Raw genomic sequence first — 26446 nt, 5'->3', positions numbered from 1 at the left:
ATATATATATATATATATATTTGTGTGAATCAGGGACCACATGTAATTAGTAGTCATGTGACATGTATAGTATTGTTTCACAGTTCAGGAACTATACAGAAATGAAATATAAATCATGAAAAGTTGTCTAAATTTTGTCACCAAGAGTAATATGTATGGATTATGATTTAGATTTATCAAGTCAAAACTATTGGTATACGTTTGTAGTAGGACCTCGATTATCCTGGACCTCGGATTAATGAATTTTTCTCATTAAAAGAGATATGCTCAAATACAGCACTTTCTAGCATATCATGCCAGGGATATACACATGTTATTTGATACCAATTTACTAATATTATGATTATCTGCATGGCATTGCCATGTTTCATACTTCATATGATATGGAAATAAAACAAAATATGAGTTAAATGTCCCTTCATGTCCCTTATCATGTATTGTTTGATTGATATTGACCTACAGTGAGATCGATATTGTGACGCATCAAATATTGCTGCTGCATTGCACTGTAACCACTGCTGTGCACTCAGTGCCAGTGACAAGCGCAGCACCAGTCATTGACATTGTCTCAGAAACTGACTTCAAAGTTACAGTTTGCTGCGATGATTGAATTATGTCCCGTCATGTATTCACACAATAATGGTTGAACATTTGTTTTGAGTGAGATTTGGCAAAATACATGAAAACATTTTAAAAATGTCAGCTAGTCAGCATCTGAATAGAAGGGAATCCGTATAATTGAGGTCCTGCTGTATGTTTTTATTATGCTGTTAGTCTATCAAAGTCACGTGTTTATTAAGAGTTTCACCTTACATTATATATGTGTAAATGGGGTGAGTTTGAGAGTATTTATGTATTCATATTTGAATCAAGTGTTTCAAAAGGAATAACTAATTTTTATACTATTCTCGTGTTGAAAACATCTGTATTTTGCCATTTCAGTGCTTTACTTATATGTTCTGTATATTTGTGTGAATAATGTTGCAATATTTATATGTTTTACTTACATGTGTATCCTGAACATACATGTAGATCCTGTCAGTCTGTCAAAGTGACATGTTAATTTAGTTTCACCTTTAAAAGGAATGAATTTGTGAGTACTTGCATATTTATTTGGGAATCAGTGTTTATAGAAGGAATAACTCATTTTAATACTATTCTCCTCTTGGAAAACAAAAATTTGTATTTTGCCATATCAATGCCTTTATATGTTATTTTTTATTGATTTGCACAGCAATAATTTATACTATATTACATGTTTTATCTTATGAAGTTAAAAATATGTCCTGAACATAGTTGCTATTAAGTCTATCAAAGTGACATGTTTATTGAGACTTTCACTTTACATGCAATGAGTTTTAGAGTACTTTCACATTTATTTTGGAATCAAGTGTTTCAAAGGGACTAACTCATTGATACTGTTCCCTTCTTGTAAATTACAGTTTATATATTGCCATATCAATGCTTTTTTTTTTTTTTGGGGGGGGGGGGGGTATTTTTGTTTGTGTGCAGCTGCCATAATTTTATACATGTTTGTTTTATGAAGTTTGAAACATATCCTTAACATAGTTGCACTCATGTATAACAGTATGTAAGTGGTTTAGGTGTGCATAGTCCATGTTTGTTCTTTTCTCACCATAAACCAGATTTTCAAAAAACAAAGAGCTCTGCTTGCCTTAAAAAGTGGATTGGATTACAGGCAAGATTCTGTACAGCAATGGTGCAACTAGATGAGCCTCTCTTTCTGCGGAGTTTTGAAAGACCAACTTTTATGTAATATTAAATATAAAGTAGGCTACACACCGCTATCGATGATAGGTGTAACTACTCCAGGATATTACACATTAAAAGAGGGAAAATGGAATGAAAGGTGAGTTTCAGATGCTGATTGTATGCCATGTTCCATTATAGCTGACATTGCTATCCTGGTACTAACCAGAATTATGACTGTATTATGCACAAATGTTTCCTGACATAATGCATAATCGATGCCTTCAACTGAATTCCTGAATTACAATCAGATTTTTCTATAAGGAAAATTGAACAGTACTTAAAAGTTTTTAAACCTAGCTGTCATGTGGGTTCCACTATTGAAATTGTACACGTCTATGTATTGTCGCTTTATTTGTTGCTGAGAGGTGCTTGGTCACAAGACTCGTTTTGAATTGATATGGACTGATTTTAAAAAAAAATGTAATTAATGTCACAATTAAGGAAGAATAAAATGCTTGTAAGCAAGTACTCATGGGACCGCTGATTTTATGTCCCCCCAAAGCACCATGCAATAAAGACAAAGTGCCTTTAAAGCTGCTGCCAATGGGTTTAAAATAACCCCAGACCTCAAGCTTAAAGAAGAAATCCGACCCCCCCCCCAAAAAAAAGAGAAAAATAGTGTTAACTTCAAAAGAAAGAGAAAAATATTCCCTACAGAATGATGCAAAGATGACAAAAATTGGATAAGAAATAAGGAAGATGTGACATTTTGAAATTTCACATTTTTTCGGAAAATATTTCTTGACCAGTCCTTATGAATATTTAAATGAGCGAGTTGATGATGTCATAAACTCACAATTTTTCATGTATATTATAAACGAAATTTGGGAAATTGTTATTTTTAGCTAATACAAGCAAAAGCATCTCCCCATACCAGGATATATCAGAGTTAACATCTGCTCTTTTTTTATTTTGGGTGGGGTTAAGACAAGTTTTATGGCTGAAATTTGACATTTTTGTAATTTCTGTATATGAAATGTATAAGAAATTTTGACAGCATGACATCATCAACCTGCTGATTTGAATATTCACATGGACTGGTCAAGAATTTTTTTCCGAAAAAATTGAAATTTCAAAATGACACATCTTCGTTATTTCTTATCCAAGTTTTGTCATTTTTGTATCTTCCTGTAGGGAATATTTTTTTTTTTCTCTTTCTTTTGAAGTTTATTCATTTATAGGGTGGATTTCTTCTTTAAGAGCCCCTGGTCTTATTCACTGTGCCACAACATATTTTGTAATGATAGCAAGTTTATATATGTATCAGCTGTAGCAATTTGTGAAACATAGGACTAGCTTCAAATGTTGTACCATAGTTCATATACCAGCCAGTGCAAGAGAAGCATACGGTGCCTACTTGGTATTTTGCGCTAATTCCTCACCCTCGTTGATCGATTGCATGCACAAAAATCTTGGCTGACAGTAAATTTTTGAGGCAGTGCTACTTATGTTTTTTTTTCTCCTTTCCAATCATCATCATCATCAGTGCCATCATCATTATTCTTGCCATCGACATTGTCTTGTGATTCCACTATCCCCTTGAATTTCATTAAAATCATGTTTGTGATCTTCACATTATTTTAGCAGGTGTCTGTGTGCCTAAATGATTACATTATTGCATTCTGCTGCTCATCCACGAATTAATTGCAAATAGTTTAATGATTATAGCATGTAGGTTAAGTTGTATCTACCGAAGACTCATTCGTTATACAGTATTTGTTTCAAGTGTTATATGTCAACTCGGTCTCAAGAAAATGAAGAATACACAAATTTATACTATTTCCCCGACGTGTTGCATAAGCCTTTTTCTCCAGCTTTTGCTTGTTTTGCAGAGAATGGCCAATGGAAAGTGTGAAATGATGTTTTTTGGGTGTTGTTTTATGTAACATCCTGCCCATCTTGTATGTATATGTGTGTGTGTGTATGTGTGTGTGTGTGTGTGTGTGTATGTGTGTGTGTGTGTGTGTGTGTTTGTGTGTGTGTGTGTGTGCTACAATTTGACTGACATCGTTCGACATAGACCAGTTCGCAGAACAGCGATGATACAAATGACCCTCAATTTTCAACTATCTAAATAAAACAGTTTGGAAGCTAGATATCCCACACTTACCTAAAACAATCCATTATGCTTTTTTTTTTTCTTTTCACAAGCTCCCTTAAATGTTTCCAAAATGTTCTTTCAAAGCAGCGTATAGAAGCCTTGACATTGCTCATTGTAATTCTGTGTCTCATGTCGTTTTTCTCAAATGACATTTGAGTATATGAATACAAGAACGACCCAAGTCCATGGAAGACCATTTCGAGTAAACTAAAAAAAAAACCTTCATATCTTTTTTATTTGTCCAATAATATTCCATTTAACTGTGATGGGAAGGCAACATTGTATATACAAATTAGAACATATATTATTATGACAATTAACATTTACATTAATTGTGGAGAGGCCATTTTGTGTGTTGGACTTGGGTCGTTCTTTGATTCATATACATGATATTCCGCTATAGAGATGAGAGAAGGATGAGAGAGGGCGCTATAATATGAATGTAAGAATGGCCCAAGTCCTTCATTCCTACATTAATATAAGATTTAACTCATTCATTTCAGGCACTTCCGGGGGTAATTAGGATTTATCATTTATACACAAGATGAGTCCATGCATAAGCTACAATTTCCCATGTCAAACTGAATTTGGCCAAAAATTGGACTTGGGTCGTTCTTATATTTAGGTCTTCATTTCTTTGCTGATGTGCAGAATGTAATTCGGAACAGGCCTATTGTCAAGAACCCACTTACACACCTTGATCAAAAGTAACATCGTTGGTCACACTGAGTAGGATTTAAAGGGATGGTACAGTTTTGGTGAAGATGAAAATTGGGCTTGTGACTTTTTGCAAGATACCAAGAAAACACTTATGATATCGTACAGAGCATACCATTTTCAGAGGAATTCAAAGTTTATTCCATGAAAATCGGGTTTGGAATGACTGAAACATCCAAAAACAAAGTAAAACAAAGCGATCGTAATAAAGTGTGGGTCCCACACTTTATTAGAATCACTCTTTTTTGGATATCTCAGCCATTTCAAAACAAATTTTCATCAAATAAACGTTGAACGCTCTTTCATATTTCATGAGAGGGTTCTCATTTTCTCACTAAAAGAATGTTAGAAACCTGAAATTAGGTCTCAACCAAAACTATACGATCCCTTTAAACTCGAGGTCTCCTATGAACCCTTTCTCTGCCAATGACTCAAATATGTACAATTTTCACGCACGTAACTATGGACAAGAGATGGATGTGGTGCACAAAGGGGTAAAGAATGAGTTAAAGCCTGGAAGAAGTCCACATGAATGGACGAAAGCTAGCCAGCAAGTCAATAAAAGTTGGTAGAAGCCTAAATCTCCTATTGAGTTAAAACCTATTTTGTGTGGTGCGCTACCCTACACCTATAATTGGTCAGATGTTTATTATTTCATTCCTCTTCAGTGATTTAAAAAAAACCCCTAAAACCAAACGCTACAAATGGATGATTCTACTTTTTACCATGTTGAATTCACACAATCTTTACTTGTCTACATTGACGAAAACGTGACTTGGAAAATCTTGAACCCACACTGACTTATCTAAATTCTTGTCAAGAAATATTGGCGTGAGAAGCAAACGAAGGCATTATTTCGACATCATTGTTTTGTTGACTCTGTATGATATGCTACTACACTTGCATGGAATATCATTACGTGTCCACACTGACAAAAAAGTGACTTGGAAAATCCTCAACCCACACTTTATCTCAATTCTCTTCACAAAATATTGAAAACGTATTGAGGAATACATATTAAATGTGTATTGAGGAATATTTTAATGTACATTTGAAAATGAAATGAGAGAATTTCTTGACATGAATTCTAAATTGCCAATACCGGTGTTTTCACTGTGGATCTCTTTGTGCTTTCTGTTTATATTTGTTTTAGTGTGATATGTACAGCGCCTGGCCTTACTTCAGCAATGATTACATTTTGTTTGTTTTTTAGAATCTCTCTCTCTCTTACTCTCTCTCTATTATATATATATATATATATATATATATATATATATATATATATATATATATATATATATATATATGTAGCCCAGCCAGTTGGCTATTAAAGGGGCTTTACCAAATACTAGTTTATGTAGTCCTTTGATTTTATTCCATCCTTTGTGCCCATTTACAAACTGGAAGCACATTTTGATTCATTTGACTTAAGCTATTTCTTTGTCCCATCTATCTCTCAATATGTTCATTCAGGACCAACACCCTCTCACTAGAGGTCATGCGGTCTCCCTACTAGGGTCAGAAACTATAAATTATCCCTTATCTATGAATCATACAGGAACTGCCCATTCACATAGTGTTTCTAAGCTCAGTCTGTTACTACACCTAAAGATCATATTTCAATGTGAATTCCCCCATATTACTCCCACAGGCTGTCCAATCTACACAGATAGCAAAATCTAAAACAAAGTTTATCTTCCTTGTGTGAATAATGTAGTCTAGGCCACTGACCGGCCAAGCCCAGAGTAAATGGCGACTTTTGTCCTAAAACTTGGAATCATTAATGACTGAGGTCAGAGTAAAGATAAACCCAAAGAAAGAGAAAATAAAGAAACGGGAGATTATGCAGACCTCTACCCCAACCACAATATCAATCACTTAGAAAGGTTTGTACATAAACCAGATGCATCAATGGACAGTTCAAGGCAAGTCATGGCTTAGTAATCATTCTTTTTTGAAGAGTTTGGAAGGAAGATAGGCAGAGCCAAAGAATATTCGACCAATCAGAATTTGTTTTATACTTTATGCCCAACCTAAAATGTAATCAACCAATGGTACTTGACAACCACCAGTGACTGACAGGTAAAGTTAACCAATTAGCGTATGAGTTGTAGAGAGAGGGTTTTAATATTAATGAAGATTGTTTAGGATGGAGGTGATGTGAGATGTGGAGGTGAGAGAAAATGATAACTGAATGCGATTTCTCCTTTGGACTCCGAAGGGAGCAGTCATGCCTCCCAAATCATTATAATCCAGAGCAACTTTTCCTTTAGACTCTGAAGGGAGCAATTATATTTCCCTAACCCTGCTAACTTCGAGCAATGCCTTTCTGAGACTTCTTCTCAGGACCCCAGAGGAGCAGAAATGTTCCAAGCATCTTAAAAGTTGCATAACTTCTCTACAAATTTTCAAAGGGATCAGTCTCGCAACGTGAAACTTCAATATGGTACCTTCCTGAGACTTTGTACCAACTTTCTATAGCTCCTATTTTTATCTTATGTACACTTGAGATGCTTGTCTGATTTTCCTGATCCCGGGAGCGGATTATGTTGCATCAGCAGTTACAATTGATGCTTTTGGACTTCGACAAAAGACATTGATTTACATCGTGTCGTGCCCATGTTGCTGTTGCCTATTCAAAGTCGACACCGAGTGTACCCGAACAATTTGATGGAGATTGGACGTCCCGACGAACACTCTAGACCCCTTTTTGGAGCCAAGCCTGGAGCGCCCCCGCCATTTAACATTGAGGATCCAAACCATGGAGACGCCTCCTCCTCCCATTTCGCGTTTCGCTGAAATTATCTAATTTGATGACTTGTGCATCCTCCGAATTATAAAAACGGACAATGGACTCCGTGCACGTTACCGTGAGTAGCACAAAATGAAGTTTAGAGTTTTATAATTCACCTCCATATTAAGCGTCTATAATTTGCATGAGTAACTAAGGAAATAATTAAGATACATCAAAATGATGGTTTCAGCCTATCAAATTTGCAAGACCCTAATATAATGTGGCATCCATGTAAATCAAATGTCAGTTGTCTTCATTTAGTGTAAGGAGTTATAGCGCATGCTGGAGTAATTGTGACGGATGTGGTGGTGGTATATGTGAGAGAGTTAATAATGATGACCAGTCAACTAGTGTAAACATATAACTTTACACATTTTCATAATTAAGGCGATAACAGACCAACCAAAACCCAAACCAAATCTATAGCCTAAACCTATAGAGGAGGTAAGGGTTACATATATATATATATATATATATATATATATATATTAAACATGTAGGTTATCAATGTATATACAGTATGACAACAATGTACAACTTGTACGAAAAAAACAAACGAGTCGGGTCAAATCATTCACTGAAAATTATACCTGTAAAATTTATTTCATTTTTTTTTGTTATATTAGACACGACACTTCAAAACTCTTAAAATAAATCACATTCCATCTGGGAGAAGCTCAAATGCAATGTACTACAATGTGACTAATGACTGAAATCAGTAGGCGATACAGTGTTTCACAGTATGAGTTCAGTTTATGCATTCACGGTTGTAGTCTAGATTCATGTCAGCACTACAAACTCATGATATGAACTTCATGAACTTCATATCCGTGTATACATACATATATATATATATATATATATATATATATATATATATATATATATTATATATATTTCGCGGCCAATTTCCTGAAATTGTCAATCATTTCTATTTCATTTGCATTCAAATTCGTATGTTCGAAGCAGTGCAGTGGCTTCTTTGGTCAAACTATTTCACGTTGAATGCTTTCATATTCGTTTTTTGGCAACCAAATCAGTGGTCACAAGTTCAAATTCGGATGTGAGCATTCAATTACGTGTTTGGGCATGGATTTCCACGTTTGTGCATTCAAGTAAGTGCGTTAGGCTCGATAAGCATTTGAAAAGCACTTTCAATTTCGTTTATGAGCAAGCGATTTTCACACAGTCTCGAGCATTCAATTTCGCAGTGCACGTATTACATGTAAATAAGCAAGAGTGACTATCTCCGGCTAATTATCGAATATGACTTCTACTTTTTATTTTAAAATTCATCATGATGATCAGCACTTTAATTCATTTGAACATCAAGATTTTTTCTTCTTTTGCTAAACATGTTATGTAACTTTCAATATAAACTCAGCATTTCATCATGTATGTCGTCACACGGCTTTCTTTATCTCTAATTTACATCTATATTTTAATTAGGTGCTCTTGCTATTCGATGTTACTGTTCAAAAGGTAGGGTAAAAAGAAGTCTCTTGCACTTTAGTCCTCTATAGATTGTATATATATGTATATATATATGTATATATATATTTCAAAACAGGCATATAATATATATACATATATATATATATATATATATATATATATATATGTATATATATAATATGCCTGTTTTGGGTTGCAGAATTATGAAAAACATAACTTCTAAATCTATTAACGTTTCTGAAATTGGCAAGATATTTTAGAAGGTTAAACTTGGTGTTCCTCAAATTGGCAAACTCTTTTGTAAATTTCTTTCTGATTGTGTGCATATTTAATTCATGACTTTAACCCTCTTAGTCTGATTTGTCTCAAATATATTAAGATGCACACTTAGATTCATAGGTAACTAATTTAGTGTTGGCAAAATGATAATTCTTCGGCTATTTCCCCAAGACTTGATACGAGGTTAAAGCGTTGATTGTCAAATTCCGAACCCACTAGATGACTACACGCAGTGTCAAGTCTATACAAATGCTGTGGATTATCATCATCGTCATAATAGTAATTCATCACCCCCACTTTACTCGAAATTTAGCCACAGCTTTTTCTCTCAGAACGGATTATTTACTGTTACTATATTGGGTGCATTATTACGTGTATGTCTCTGATGTGTGAATCTATTAATGCATTTCACATTAAAAAGATTGTGTTATAAAAATACTCTCAAGGAAATTAATTTCTTTTGTTGGCTGCGTATAAATTTTACTATACTTATAGTTACCTTTGTGTTTTTGGAGATGAATAGATTTACCAAAATGTTACCACATATCGTAATTGGGTAAAAATGTATACCCACAAATCAGAAGCAGTAAAAGCAAAGTCTGATATAATCTAATTTTAGTCTAAATCAAATTCTTATTTGACGTGTTATGATTCCATCAAGATATTATAGTGTCTTTGTCGAGGACAGCCATGTTCACTGATGTTTTACTATGACCGATTCCAGCTTTAATCTACTATATATTGAATGAACGAGTTCCCATCTGCTCCTTTTACTGCAGCTTGATAGGAAGCCCATGTTTAGATGTGGCTATAATCAACCAAGAGTTACACGGTGATGATGATGATAATCTAATTTTAGTCTAAATCAAATTCTTATTTGACGTGTTATGATTCCATCAAGATATTATAGTGTCTTTGTCGAGGACAGCCATGTTCACTGATGTTTTACTATGACCGATTCCAGCTTTAATCTATTATATATTGAATGAACGAGTTCCCATCTGCTCCTTTTACTGCAGCTTGATTGGAAGCCCATGTTTAGATGTGGCTATAATCAACCAAGAGTTACACGGTGATGATGATGATGATTATCATTATCATTATTATTATGATTATTATCATTATCATTATTATTATTATTATTATCATTCTTATTTGGCCTGAAATCTGATAGGAACTAAAATGAACTCTCCAACGCGTGCGTTCGCTATAAAAACATAAACTTCAGCGGGTGCGGATATTGTATTATAGCAGTGATGCTACAAGCGAATCATATATAGAACCATAACAGAATTCTTCAAGAATAATTACAACCATAATAGATTTCAGTTATTGAGTACATTTGTATTTTGTGTGATCGTAACATTACCTGCAATGGGATCGTCAATATGCTGAAAAGTGAAATAATCGACAAACAGGTCCTCATGAAGATCATCCACTGAAACGTCTTTTTCCACTTAGTCGCATTCACTTTTCGTTTGAGTACACCCAAATGCAAAATTTAAGATATATTAAACTCTTCTAAGCCGAATGATCCATAATCAATAATTCAAAATTATTCCTTGCAAGGGATAAAATATTGCTGTAACTTAGCCAGTACATGCCTTGCCCAACCTCTCAACAACATCAAAAAGACGTAATGCCACACAAATTCAAGTTAGTCGCAAAAAGACCATGTGTTCAGAAAAAAAAAAAACAAAGACACATAACTATGATAGCAAAAAAAAAAGATGACAATGATGATAGCGACACTAAAAGCGATAGAAATACATTCACTTTCAATGAAAGTCAAAATTATCAAATAGCATTCTATGACGAGTAGCCACCATTATACGACACGATATAAATTGCTCCAAACGACAGAAATGCCTTTACAACCACAAGGTGTTACTATGTCTGATTATTATGAGTTGCGGTTAACCTTTGCCTAGAAGGTATTGTGTAATTAGGCTTGTTCAAATTCAGCAGCAAGCTGATGTCGTGATATCACGGAAGGTTCAACATCAATGCTATACAGTATCTTCGACATACGAATTGTAGACTGATATCTGTGAATTTGCCATATGGTGTAGACTACTATACCAGCAATCAAGCAGTGGTTGAACTTTATGCCTTGCAGCCGTAGGTCTGTTCTCGCAAGGGTAAGCTTTGTTCTTACGTCTCAAAATATTTGCACTATATTTGGCTGTGGGAAGCCAACGGCACGGCAATTATTATTGGACCACACGATCATGTTTAGTCTACTGAAGAAGTGAAGGTGAAGTGTACTTGCCTGGATTTCAAACATTATAGGTTAGGTGTTTTGCCTTCGAATCTAACCCCGACAAACACCTATAATTTTCACCAGCCGAAAAGCAATTTCATTCCCTTTAATCGGTACATGTAGAGTGTTTGTAAATATATTGCACACTGGTTACACTACGGCACACGAACATTTTACTATAGTTTATGGTTTCACAAAAATATAATTCCGTCAAACATTGCTAAAAAGACTAATTGCGAACAGTAATGATAGCTGTACTTTCTGACCTTTCGTTTAAATCATATTATAAGTGGTTTGATTACCGACAGATATGCGTGCAGGGGCATTCTCGAACCGGAAACAGTGAACAGGTATGGATATTCTCTCGCAAAATTCTACAACACACCTATTAAAGCTGAGCAATCAGTAGCCAGTAACTGCGTGTGTTTATCCCCTGTATATGACTGTCTTGTTTACTATAGCCTCGGCGCGACGGTACATTGATACTCTCATAGAGGACCCTGCAATTGATATTACCCCAGCAAAGTTATTTACCCATTTTATTTATCTATAGAGGAAGATAAATAAAGTTGGTGACAGTTTGTCTGGGAAATTATGACATTCCAGGATGGATTCGCATCCGAGATTCAATGAACCCTCCATTGCTGCACAACTTAAATTGCTGAATATCAATCAGGAGTAGAAACTAATCGAAACCATGTGTACTTGTCGTCATTGGAGTGCAAATTCCAGCGAGAAGAGTTTTGTACCTTTGTTTTGTCTTATTTTGTCTTTTACTTGGCTGATAGACAACGCATGTAAATGTCTACGAGACTGTATAATCATGACTTGTGACTAATCTGTCTCGTACTGTAGTTCAACGATCGGACTCTTTTTTTTTTCCAAAACAAACGCTACTTGAGATAAATTTATGCTGGGTATTGGCATTTGCAATTCGCCATATTTCAGTGCATCATAAAACATTTACATTCGTCAACCAAACCGTTTCTATCTCAGGACTGTGACAATCGACTTTAACAGAACTGACAAATGCAAATATAGGGGGACAATACAGGACAAGAAAAAGATGACAAAGGAAATAGGGATTAGAAGATAATGAAATATATAGCGACTCATGAATTCTATCAAACAAAAAATCATAAGATAGGTAAGTGAGAAGAGGGAGATAAAGAGAGAGAGAGAGAGAGAGAGAGAGAGAAAGAGCGTGAAAGGAAGAGAAATATATCAAACTATGAATTTAGGATGATATATCTATGCCACGGTATCATACATACACTAACTGCCTTGTTTTTACTGACACATTCCTGTCAGACGGCAAAAATTTGAACTGGCTTTCCTTCCCATATGCAAAATGCACTTTAATTTTGATATCATGCATAATGATGCTGTCTCGTAAAACGTCAAACTAAATGCGTACGCAACTGACTGCATAAGTTGAATACAATGATTGGTTTTCATTGTTAGAGGCGGTTCAGTTAAAAAGTATGGCATAAACAAATGTGAACTTTTAAACTACAGTACACTAGATAAATTATTACTGATGTTACAATAATCTTTGTTTGGTGACTACAAATAGTATATCATTGCTAATAGATAATTACCGGGGAAAAATAGGATCTGATCCATGCGAACAAATAAACGAAGCTATCGTGACTCTCTTTTTTTAAAAAAACAAATACTGAATCTGACATTTGTTTGGAATTTTTCTTCGCGTCACTCATTTTGATATGAGGATATAAGAGTACTTGAGGATGATATAGATTTCACAGTGATTAGAGCAAAGTTTCCATGAATCCATCAATAATTAATAACTTTGCTCCTAGTATTAAAGATCAAGGTACAATCGAATTTCGTCATGTATGTCATGCACATTTCTGAGAAACCATGCTCTTTAATTCGACATGATTTCACTAAAAGTCACATGATTTAATCATTAAGTGGAATCTGGTATTCGTCAAGTTTATTATCATATTTACAGACTTAATGGATCTTTTTGAAGTTGCCTCGGTTCACAGACATAGTCACAGGGGGGTAGGATGTAAATGTGCCCCTTTTTGTCAGAACGTGATATGCGTCGCAATGAAAGAGTAATGATTTCTCAATTAGTTTAAGTAGTTGCATGAAAAATCATTGAGACAATCACCCCATAACATCAGCGACATTGGATTACCATCGTAGGAAAATTTCTGTGACTTCATTTTCCATCAATGTGCCGCGAAACTCGTTTCGGATGAGGACACCAAACTATCGCCGGCCCAATACGCGTTGTTATCGGCGCTCGATCGACGCGACCCGTGATCGGATGTATCGAAATCCCGATTTATCGGTATCGTTTCGGCCTTCTCGTCGTCTGCCGCCCTGTTGACATGCTTTGACACACGATGCTTGTTTGCGGGGGATTCGTGGCTGTACCTTATTCCGTAGCAGAAGTAGACCAAGATCCCTGTATATTGGAAGTTTTTGACGAATACAGCATAACGTGGATTAATATTATAGTGGAAATGTACTCGTATATGGCAACCTCACTGGATCTAGCCCTGAGGTGTGTAATGAGATTTATCACTGTTGACATACGATGACAGTATCAATATTTATATCTAAATTTGTATATATATATATATATATATATATATATATATATGCATGTAGGGCCTTATATATATATATATATATATATATATATATATATATATTATGATCCTTAAAAATGACAGCTGTATATATTCTTCGTCTTCTTCATTCACAGTCAACAGGAATTCCACGAACAATAGCCCACGAAGTTGTCAGAGGTTTTTAAACTCCCACTAAATTCAACGACCACTTATTTTTGACAATATTTGGATGCAACGTCCTCTGTTATTCATAAGGGCTAATATGGAATAAGTCAAGTTTAAAATTCATAATATATACAGTGTTGAAGGTAGGCTCCTATTATACAACGTCCAAGTAGATCCTTGTAATTTGATTGGAGGAATGTTGGTGACGTGATATTCAATAAGTACTCCATTCAACGCGCCGTGCAGTTTTGGTTCTATTTTTGCGTGCAACTTGGTTCGATTTTTTCGTTCTATTCCACGGTTCGAGAAATTGTACGGTACTGCATGTACTGTGTGTGTTGCATATTGAGGATCGTATGCAGCTGGCGCAGTGTACTGTGCGGTACATGCATGCGCGTATGTAGGCCTACGTAGTGCTGGTGTACGTGTATGAGCGATAGCTGTGACCTGTATCTACACTGATTGCATAAGCCAGAAAGAGAATCGCAGTGGATCCACATGTAAGTATGGCTATATTTTTCATACATATATAGACTTCTAGGCCTACTTAGACCTACCCAACAATCCTCCAACCAAATAAAGATCTACTTGGACGTTGTATAAAACAAATAGTGTATGGTCTTTACTCGTGCAATGGAACAAGATTTCGCACTCGGTGAAAGATGAGGCGCACTATTCAACTCGGCTTCGCCTCGTTGAATAGAGCGCCTCTATCTTTCACCTCGTGCGAAATCTCGTACCATTGCACTCGTGACCATTCACTATTTGTATACTGCTGACCATTGGGAGCTGGCTGCGACCTGAAAAATGTGCGAGATATCACATTAATTTTGATGCATATGTGCTGGTCAGTTGTATTACAAAATATTCTACCATCTTTATCAAAATTTGGCAATAAAGACTAAAATAAAAGGAATTATCACTATTTTCACCACTAAACCATAACTGAAGATGGTTTAGTCGAGAAACATTTTTATTACTACTGTAGTTGATATTGTATATTGTAAATGTTTATTGAACAACACTTAAAGGCATAATTTAGCATTTGCAGATGAAACGAAAACCCAGCATTACTGCTTTCAAATAGTTCTTAAGTGTGAGTTAGGGATAGAAACAACCACTGTGAAAATTTGAATCAGTAAAATTGATTCTAAGTATTGTTAAATATACAAAGTGAGAACAATAGTTATAATAAAAATATTTCCAAACTAAACCGTATACCGCTACGGTTTATTGAGAAAAATGTTGACATCTCCTAATAACTTAGGCTTTATTGCAAAACTTTCACATGGAAGGGTGTTTTGTGGTACAACAGACCTACACATATACATGAAAGGCGATATCTTGAACATTTTGCAAATGACTGCTCCCAAAGGTAAACTGGACCTTTAACATTGATTGTACTGATTAACAATTTCCCATTGGTTGTTTCTATCCCTAATTCAGATTTTAGAACTGTTTTGAAGCACTAAAACTGGGTCCTCGTTTTATCTCCAAATGGTGAATAATGCCTTTAATCCTTTAATCTTCTCACCTATTCCAGTCCAGACGAAGAACTCGATAAAAGCGATGCTGTTGAACTGCACCATGAGGAAGATGTTGGAGACAAGACTGAGTAGAGGTAGATACGGCATCAGCGGGATCTGTAAAGAAGACATCGTATGTCAATAAAATTCTCTGCCGTACCACGATTATGCATCCTACACTTGAAAGTCCTATAAACGCAACCTGCCCACAACTAACGTTGATAACAGAAATGAAGACTGATAAAACAAAAGACCATGATATAGTCACCTTTGTGTAACTTCTACGTAACATATAGATGTTATACGTAGATGTAACATCTACCTCTGAAGCATCCTGAGGATTCTGCCATAATTATTATCCCGAATTTCCAGCATCCATTTAACACTTGAATGAGGAGCGATACATTTGGGAGAGGGCGGGGGAAAAGGGAGGGAGGGTTTAACGTCTTGTCTAATTTTAGCAAAACAATTCCCGAAAAGTTATATGAATGCACAAATGAATGAGCTAATGACTTCATCACCTCACATTTTTCCATCGATTGTGTAAAAAAAAATGACGAAAATTCAATTATTTAGCTATAAGAGTGTGAAACATAATGTTACTCCTGGCTGAATAACTTTAAAATAATTACCGGCCAGATATATTGGGGTTTGAGACTGAGCCATTATTGCGTTTGACCCCCCCCCCAAAAAAAAAACAACAAAAAAAACAACAACAACAACAACAACAAAAAAAACACAAAACAAAACAAAAACAAAACAAAACAAAAACAAACAAACAAAACAAACAAACAAACAAAAACAAACAAAAAACCAAACCAAAACAAAACAAAACAAAATAAAACAAAACCCAACAACAACAAACAAACAAAAAAGGAAACAAACAAAATTTAAGATCTCTTGCAAAAAGATATATGGCAAGTTGTGAGGCGATAATATTGTCAAATCACTAGTTGTGTATTCACATGACTATTAAAGAAGTAATTTTTTGAAAATTAAGGAAACTTCTTAAATCTAATAACTTCACTATTTTCACCTATTGGTTCATATTTTCACTGTTGTGTGCTTATAAGATTTTACTCTTTCTTTTGAGACTAAGTTTTATCAGGCCCGGAGATGCACGTCCTTCAAAGACATTCTGACATCGTGATCATGGTATACATGGATATGGCTCTGAGGTTAGATACTGGGGATCCTTGGATCGAGCGTGACCAAATATTGTTTTTACCCGAATTTTCCCACATTTTTCCTTCTGTATTACTGGGCATCTGATATTGATAGTGTTATTACGGGAGAACCATTTGTGGCCATCAGCCCGGTCAAGCTTTGCTTATGCTGACGGTCTTCTGCTTCCTTATTTAATCAAATGTACAGCCTTATTTGTATTATGTAACTACTAATGTTTAACAAAGATTTTTGTTATGCACGTAGTATAAACTGCACTCTTGTTTTGTATTGCTCCTTTGTCATTGGTTATGTTTGGTTTAAATTTGTCACGTTGATGTTATTCATTTTGATTTGATTTGATTTGAGAAGCACAAAAATAAATACGAACGAACGAACGAACGAACGAACGAACGAACGAATGAAAAGATTCGCTAGCATTAAAAACAATCATGAGTTTTCTTGAGCTTAAAGGGGTGGTACAGTAACTGTTCTGGTTGAGATGCGGATTCAGCTTTTAGTTTTTTGTGAGATGATTAGAATCAACTTATATGAAATAATAAAGAGCATACGATTCGAACAGCAATTACAATTTATTTGATGAAAATTGATTTTAAAATGGATGAGATAATAAAAAAGAATTAAACAAAGTAGTCCTAATAAGATAGGTGGGACCACCTTTTATTAGGATTACTTTGTTTTTTGGACATCTCAGCCATTTCAAAACCAATCTTCTTCAAACAAACTTTTAATTGCTCTCAGAATCGTAAGCTCTTTATTATCAAATTCATAAAAAGTGGTTTAAATTATCTTACAAAAAAGTTAAAACCTGAATCCCCATCTCAACCAGAACTATACCATCCCTTTAAAGTTTACGAATGAGATAGGCAATCTAATGTTTGGTCTATATGTTTGTCGGATCCAGGACCTCTTCACATGCATCATGCAGCACCCTTGGTTTGCGTATGTCTTGGTCTTTGTTTAATGTTATCGTCACATTGTGCTGTCTGTGTTGTTAGTTTTGTTAAAAATGCTTTGACTATTTTTATATATATCCATATTGGTAATCAAGGGGAAACATAGAATATGTAGGTTTGGTTTCATCAGATAAGGTGAGAAGCTTTTTGCACGGTTGGGTTGTCCATCCCCTTACTGTAATCTTTGGATGTCAGTCAATTGTCTCGGCCTTGTATGATTTCTTGTTAAAATATACGATCGAAAGCTAACTAAATAATTGATGGGGGTACAATTTAATCCCTTCCCCTTAAAACCAGTCCAAATCATGAACAACCAAAAAGAGGTGAACTGAAAGTGCGCACTCTACACTGAAAACTTAAATTGGTAGCTGGACTAGCAAAATGCAAGTCCAGTAACTCTACCTTGAAGGGGATATTATCATTGTACTGCGGCAGCTTGAAAAGTGGTATGGCGGAGAATAGAGTTAGTGCTGCTAACACGGCAAAGCTGCAGACGTAGACCACATTCCCGGAGCTGATTTCAGAGATTTTATGCGTCAGAAGGTACATCGCTCCGCAGGAGAATCCGATGAAACACAGAAGGGAAATCGCCACGGCTCGGCCGGGTCTCCGCCTCATCGCGCTGTCATGGTAACGTATCACTGACACCTCCCTAGTCGCACCATTGTTGTTGGTGTTGATCAAGGGCGTGCCTTCGGCACTGTTGTGGTATCCGTTCGGAGTGCTTCCGTTCTGGATGCTCCCGTTGTGAACTGGGGTGACTTCTGTGACCATGGTGTTGCCTCCGTCGAGCGGGGCGTAGCCCGAGGTATCCTGTTGCGGACGATACCGCAGCATGATGCACGAAGCAACAACGATGATGAATTCAACGAAGGCCACCAGGGACAAGAACTGGATCAGAGAAACGAAGTCGATGAAGATCGTGATGAGGACTGAGAGTGATCCCCCGAAGAGCGTCGCAGGCACCGGTGTACGGGATACGGGATGGGTGTATCCTAAGAACTTGGGCAGGAGTCCATCCCGGGCCAGTGCGTATATGCATCTGGCCACGCAGTAGACGCAGTTGATAATGCAACCAGTCATGCTGCACAGGGCACCCACGGCCACGATGTACTGCATCCAGTTGGCTCCCACCGCGGCGAAAGCGCTCACGAACGGGGACTCCACGACGATTTCGTTGTAAGGGACCATCGACGTTAAGGCGAGAAGTACGCCCGAGTAGCACATCATGGACACGATGAATCCGACGATGACAGCGATGGGAAGGCCTCGGCTTGGATTCTTCGCTTCCTCCGCGCTGAATGCCACGGCCTCAAATCCACAGTAACCCGTGAAACAGGCCGCAGCGCCGGTCATGACGCCAGGAACACCAAACGGGAAGTACCCGTCCGGCTCGGTGAGCGTCTCGAAGTCTGCATACACCAAACCCGCGACAAACACCATGATGACCGTCACTACGTTGATGGAGACGAAGAAACCATTAGCCCGGGCTGATATGGACGTTCCAACAGCCACCAGCACGCAGGTGAGAATAGCTATCCCAGCAGCCAAGAAATCGGGATATTTTCCAAGGATGGCCGAGTCCCAAGGCTCGCCTTGCAACACGACATCAACTGTCCAGTTTCCGACAACGCCATTCAAAACGTTGTCGAAGTACGCACTCCAGCCACGAGACACTAAAGCAACCGACATCACTCGGAGGATGACAGCGTTCCAGCCGATCATGAAAGCGAATATCTCGCCGAAGCTGACGTAAGCATAGAGGTAGGATGCCCCTGTCTCCGGAAGCCTGGTTGCGCACTCCATGTAGCAGAGCGCTGCCAGTAGAGCAACCAGACCAGAAATGATGAAAGAAACCGTACCTCCAGGACCTGCCATTTCACCAGCGATCTGAAAATAACAAAATAGAAATCTAAAGTTGTAATAATTCTTGAAGGAAATGAACAAACCATATCATGATGACTGAAACAGAGACAATAAAAATCATACTTTGTGATACTTGAATATCATTTAAAACTCCCACTTTAGTAGTATTACTACAGACATGATCAAGACGATTGAAAGATCAATGTAAAGCTTTCTCTTCCAATTATACGTTATATTCTTCTTTTTCGTTATGGTGACGTAATCGGTCTGAATTATCTTCTCTAACATCATTATATTTGTACTAGCAGTCATAATTTAAACGTTTGCTCGTTATTACACAGATGATTGCTCCATGTTCTCAATGCAATCCATGTTGTCAACAGACCACTCTATACAAGAGAACTTTATAAATGCTGAAATCCATGACATCATCGTGGTTTGCAAAGATCATTTGTCTCTGTTTAATTTGGGGAATGATTTTGGTAAGTAATCAAACACATTTTGTTTATGTTAAGTTCAAGCTCATGTCCACCTCTGTTATCTCTCTATAGGATGCGTTGGATCACGATTAGTATCAATGTTTCAGATATTTTGTACGCATCTATAGTTTCACTGATTAAATGTAATGAATGTAATTACAAAGTACTTCATTAATTGAAGAAAACAGCTTCTCAAAAGCGAAAAAAAACACTCTCCCTCTCTCTCGTGACAAAATTACTTGTCCCCCATCATCAATCAATCAATCATCAATCAATCATCAATCAATCAATCAATTGTTATTATTTTGTCAAAGTAACAGTCTTCATAGTCTAGATTTATCAGGACTGAAAAATGGCGTTAAGCATTCACCTCGCCAGTGAGTACGTACACACCGGACCCCAACATGCAGCCGATAGCGATCAGCGATAGATCGGCAGTGCTGAGGCATCGATCAAGTGGCGTCGAGCTCAAGTCGTACTGCACCTTCTTCTGCCGCAAGATGGCGCCGCAAAACTGAGTGCTCCCTGGACAAGACATTGTTGTTGTTGTTGTTGTTGTTGTTGTTGCTGCTGCTGCTGTTGCTGTTGTTCAGTCTACGAGACAACCTGTGCTGAAGGAAATGTAGCACATTTACCGATTAGAATAATTCCCTCTCACTCAGTACTATCAGTTTAGAACTCCTCTAAAATCATGTATTAATACGTTATCATTGAGAATGACGAGAGAATGTTGCTGCATGTCAGAGTGGTTCGCACTGCTTTTCCTTGCATAACAGGCCTTTCCTTTTTCACCTGCTGACCCCCCAGAAAAGTTCGTACTGTATCTGTAATGCATGCTGCACTATAATATATTCATTTTGCTATTTAATTATGGCAGGTTGGTAAGTAATTTCACAGACATGCATTTGACCCCCCCCCCATAATCAAACATACATATGTAAAGGAAATACGGAAATAGTTCTTTCAATTTTTAAGTGGGGCGGTGGATATCATCCGTTTTAGCCTTACCAGATGTCTACGCTCACATGATTAAGGCATACTTCCGATCAACTCCAACATTTTCAGGGCCTTGGGATATTTGGAAGTTTCGACCGGAGTGTTTGCAAGCAAAGTGTAAAAAAAACGCTGTAATTATTTTTTCCCCTTTTCGTCGTAACAACTCGTATTATATGGCATGAATCTTCAGGGGGAAAACACGAGTGTCACTCAAAAGCATCAGAAACAACATTTTTATAAACTAAAAGATTATCGAACTACATCGTTATGAAATCAACATTGCCTTGACAACGTACACCTGTATTCAATTTCGACACCAAAAATTGCCGTGTTGCAAACGGCTTTTAATGCCAGTGATTATGTATGATAAAGCAATCTGTATCCAAACTAGATGATAAAACTTAATCAGTTTTATTCACAAGTAGTCTATAACTGATCATCCACTCTGTATGTGACATTAAATCAATTCATTCATCCATTTATTCACATGTTTTGCAATGAAATGAAATCAGATCGACAACTTAGCAGATATCTGGATAGAATTGATTTCAGATAGAGACCTGTCTTCTTTATGGTGCCCTGCAATATCAATATAAGTTACACTATACATCCTTCAATCACACGAAACAATGCACAGTATCAACACTGAAATCATCTGATATAATTATTACTTGGATTCATCAAATGAAAATAAATGTTACATTCTTCGACTTTCTTTCAGCAGACATTTTTAACATGCTTTAATGCATGACTCTCGTCGGATATTAATGACGACTGAAAAAAAAAAACTTTAAAGTTTATACCTGCTTTATTCTGTTGGCACATTAACCTAACAACATCTAAAGCCACAGTAAAAGGTTTACCTGTTCAAGCCAAGGAGGTACAACTCACTGTTCAAGCAGAACGCAGTTGATAGAAGTAAATATTATGATCTAATATGTTTGTATAATAAAGACAGCGCGAGGCTGAGAAGCGTACATACGTTTATTTATCATGTTTTTACCTCCTTCACTTGTAGCTATCACCAGAAATCTTCATGCGAGAACTTCGCTGTTGGGAGTGTTTTCATACGGCATGCTAAATTTAGCGCCAATTATGTTCTTATCATTTCTAATATTAGAGTCTCAAACGACGTGTTATCATCGAGACATAATTTGAACCAGTTATCTGACCTCTGGTTGTTGTGCTCGAGCACGCTGTGAATTCATGGTCTGTTGGCAAGATGCCAAATTATTTTACGGCCAACAGCTGGTAGTTAGCTTTGTTCCAGATAAGGAATTTCACACAGTCAAGTATCAATGAATATTAAGCATGGTGAAATTGATCTTCACGTGAGTTAAATCAAGGAGGTACTAAGCGAGCTTGTTTCTGAAAGTAAGTCTTCTGACGAAAGAAAAAGGGACAACAGTCCTATTAGCTGAAACATCTGTAACAACAATTACTGTGTATTTACATCACATGTAAAGAATTTCATCAGGTGTATGTAACGACAATACATTTAATACTTCATAATGCTGTAACACAAACTTTACAAATTTTCAATAGAAAAAAACAAACAAACACTCAGTCATTACCAATGGCAACCTTGAGCATACGGTATGGACGCCAAAGCAATAGCATTTTCGGTATTGGTTTATAGAGAGGTAGCTACACGGTCATGTAAGCCTACCAAAATACATAATGATCCACTCGTTGAGTACGAGCTGATGATACAACACGTAATTTCCTTTGGTTTATTGCCACTTGGTCTACTATCAGATGGTCTCGTCCAACACCACTGCAGCTAAACTCATTTGGTATACTATCACTAGTTTCGTCTAATGCCAGTTTGGTCTAATCCTCGCTTGGTCTGATGCCCAGATTGGTTAATTATCGTTTTGTCTAATGGGCAGATGGTCTAATTGCAATTCTGTCTCCTTGGATTTTCCCCCGTTTTGTGTAATAAATTGTGGGTATTAGACGAAATGGGCATAGTCCGGGCATAGCCCATCTGGACGTAGACGAACTGGTAAAGAGGCTAAGTGGCAATTGGACTAAATGGTCATTGAACTAACTACAGTTGTAGACAAAACGGGATTAAACCATGTGGGTTCAGACTAATTGGCTATTATACCAAGTGATAGATCACCTTTCCTTAAACAGACATGCATTGCCTTGCCTCACTTTAGTCGGGACTGTACATCGGTCTTCAATGGGTTAAAGGTGATATCAGGCTTTGCTGGCTTTAGTTTAAGGGTTTTTGTAAGTGCATCTTCTTTTTTAAAACTGACCTAGGTCTACTATGCAGATGTCATCTCTGTTGTTTAGAGCTAAAATAATTTTACTTATTTGGTTGTTGTCTCTATAGTCGACATGATCATCAGATCGAAATCTGTAATTTGTTGCTATTTTCTCCGTTATCAGAAGAGAACTTAGCTCTAAACAACAGAAATGATACTTTCTAATAGATGTAAGGAATAAAAGAAAAATAAATACGAGATACACACAAAAGTGTTGGAACAAACTCATCGCATTACAAAGGTAAGGGCAACGTAACTCGAATTAGGCCTGTTGCAGTAAGCCCGATGAGTCAAAAATGGCGCGTTCATTCGTACTTGCCACCCTCGACTCCTTGTCGTTATGCAGTATATAGCACTGATTTTGCATGTGCTTGAAAGCAACGATTATACATATCTTTGTAAAATATATATGAAAAAAAAGTTAGTTCATGTAAGCATATAATATGTCTAAACAGATCCTACCATGGAGTCAGTTTCACCTTATAAAATCATAAAAAGCCACCCCAAAAAACAAAACAAAAACCCAACAACAAACAGGTGAGTATCGCATACTTGTGTATAATGATGTGATCAAAACGATTAATCTAACAATACAATTATTATTCACGCAGATCTTGGCACGTCTGTTTCGTGAGAACATTTTGAGAGAAAGGACGAATCTAAATAGCTTTCCAAATTATTTTCGTATCTCTCGTATCATTTCACTCGAAATTCACGGCTATCTCTGTTGCTTCGGTGATATTCAAGCATTGTTAACTTATTGCTTACTTTCGTCATATCGGGTAATGCGTTCTGCCTCCTTTTCTTTGCTCCCCCTCTCTCTTTCTCGCAGACTAAACCAAAAACCTCAAAAAGACGCACGACGTTTCAAACACAGTTCTCTCCCAATACAGCGTATCATGAAATCAGGTAACGAAGAAGACGAAAATAAACTCGAATGAAAGAAAGGCAAAGAAATAGGAGGGGTGGAAGTGCTGAGGTATAAGAATTGAAGCTGCTATTAAACCTTTACCCTTGTTTTGGACAAAATATCACAATTCCATTCATTTAACACTCAGTTTTGCTGGCTATAGGTTCGTAATATGGGTCCTATGCAACTTAATATATTGCATACTTTATGTAATTCATGTATTCAATTTCTGTGAAATATTTATATGTTTCTGTTGGAAATGGAACAAATAAATGAATAAATGAATGATGTACAATTTAGTTTTTATTCGGCGCAGTGGGAGTTTAACTTTTCTTGTTTCTTTTATTAGCATGATCAACTTCAAAGCAAAGACGAACAATGAAGTTTGAATTAGTATTCCTTCCCTAGCTCTTATGTTTGGACACTGTTGGAAATTTACTTATGAAAAGACTGTGCAAGACTTTGTTTTATTTTCACAAGATATAGTGTTTGGACGAAGAAATGGGTTTGCAGGGCAAAATCTAATCATTGCTGGATATCTATTTGTTTGTTTATTTTAGCCATATAAGTATATTGATACATATAGCCATTGCACTGCCAGTCATTCTAGACTTACTTGGTGCTAAGACGTTACATTAGTTTTGTGTACAACTTACATTTGGTGCAGTCTGTCTACTGCAGCCGCACTCCCCACAAGCATATAAAACAAATGAATATCATGTTTGAATCAACCCTCCTCGCTCGCTTCGCTCTCTCGGGTTTGGTCCATATGCTCCCTCGCTTTGTGCCCCCCCCCCCCCCTCCCCTTTATGAAATTCCTAGATCCGCCCCTGTTCTGATATTGCGCTTCACATCAAAGTAATCACTCGTGGTGAAGATTTTTTTCAAGATGATTTTTATCACGACACGTGCTGGTGGGTGCACGCTTGTCATTATTTCGAACACAGAGCGAGCGTGCCTGCGTCGTCAATTATAAGAAATGTAGTTTGCGCACGTGTTTCTTGCAGTTCCGTTTCGTCTTCCTGACAACGAAGGAAACCAGAGTTTGATGGTAATTCACTCAACAAATCTTAATGTCATTATCTGAAATAAGGAAGCCCTTTCCAAGCAGCCTCGCATCTTCTTGTTACGGCACCGGTATTATCAACGAATGGCCAGTATGTATAACAGAACAGATTATAAAAAAAACTGTAATAACATGACACACACACATAGTGTGTAGATTGATATAGCAATACAAATGTGCTGAAAAACACTTTCGCATACAAGAAATCAAGTCAGATTTTACAATCCAATTTATTTGTATCGGGGTCTTTTATTGGTTTGTGATAATTCGTATGCGCGTCAAATTATAAAGCTGAAAATGTCCTTCACTTGTTCAGTCTCAATCAATAGAAGTAGCTCCCCCAACCGACGTTTGCCTTTGATAACGGATATCACCTTCCCCCTTTTTTGTGTTTATGAAATGTCGACCTTTGTTTAAGCTGAGTACAGGATCTTTCATTCATTCATTCATTCATTCAAACTTTGGGAGGTTTCCATTGGCTGTACTGCAAGCTCCAAACATGGTCTAACAGCTTACAAAACAAATGTCGACTAAACATCGACTTATTCCTCCGAAAACATACAGCAAAACACCAGTGGTGGCCTTTCTGTAAACCTGCAAACGATAATATCTGAACACTAATTATGCGGATGCTAAATGCTAGTTTTCACAAACGATTAAAAGATGCTCTGTCTGCTTGTTATGTATCACATCTTTCGTAAACTTACAAGATGAAAGGGCATCAAAATACATCAAACGGTTCCATGACAGTTGCTCCTGCGAAAATCACGCTAAACCAAATACAGTGTCTACCCACAGACATAACCCTAAAACTTATCCTAATCCTCACATAATGGACTAAATCTAATAACCCTAAGTCCTAGAAGAAAAAATAAGACTGGAGTAATTGTTGCAGGAGCAAATGTCGTGTCACCATTGCAACCATTTGATTACATACTTCAGAACGATTGGGATTCTCTCCGTACATAACACTTTAGATTACATGTATTTCTGATTAGTTATTTGTGATTCATCAATAACAATC

The 26446-nt window shown here is 36.7% G+C and overlaps 1 protein-coding gene across 1 annotated transcript; it reads right to left on the bottom strand.

Moving 5' to 3' along the window:
* Positions 1-13586: 13586 nt before the first annotated feature.
* On the bottom strand, positions 13587-20709 carry LOC139727302 (cationic amino acid transporter 4-like). Its single transcript, XM_071638257.1, has 4 exons — positions 20542-20709; positions 18229-19716; positions 15694-15802; positions 13587-13825 (listed from the first exon to the last, which is right to left on the bottom strand). The coding sequence occupies exons 1-4, from the start codon at positions 20707-20709 to the stop codon at positions 13587-13589; spliced, it is 2004 nt and encodes a 667-aa protein (XP_071494358.1).
* Between the last annotated feature and the right edge of the window lie 5737 nt (positions 20710-26446).

This window comes from Diadema antillarum, unplaced genomic scaffold (assembly GCF_040938485.1).
Source record: "Diadema antillarum isolate AM-2024a unplaced genomic scaffold, OU_Dant_1.0 seq00000124_RagTag, whole genome shotgun sequence".
Classification (NCBI taxonomy): Eukaryota; Metazoa; Echinodermata; class Echinoidea; order Diadematoida; family Diadematidae; genus Diadema; species Diadema antillarum.
The sequence above is the reverse complement of the archived record's forward strand: the minus strand, read 5'-3'. Positions and strand labels throughout refer to the sequence as shown.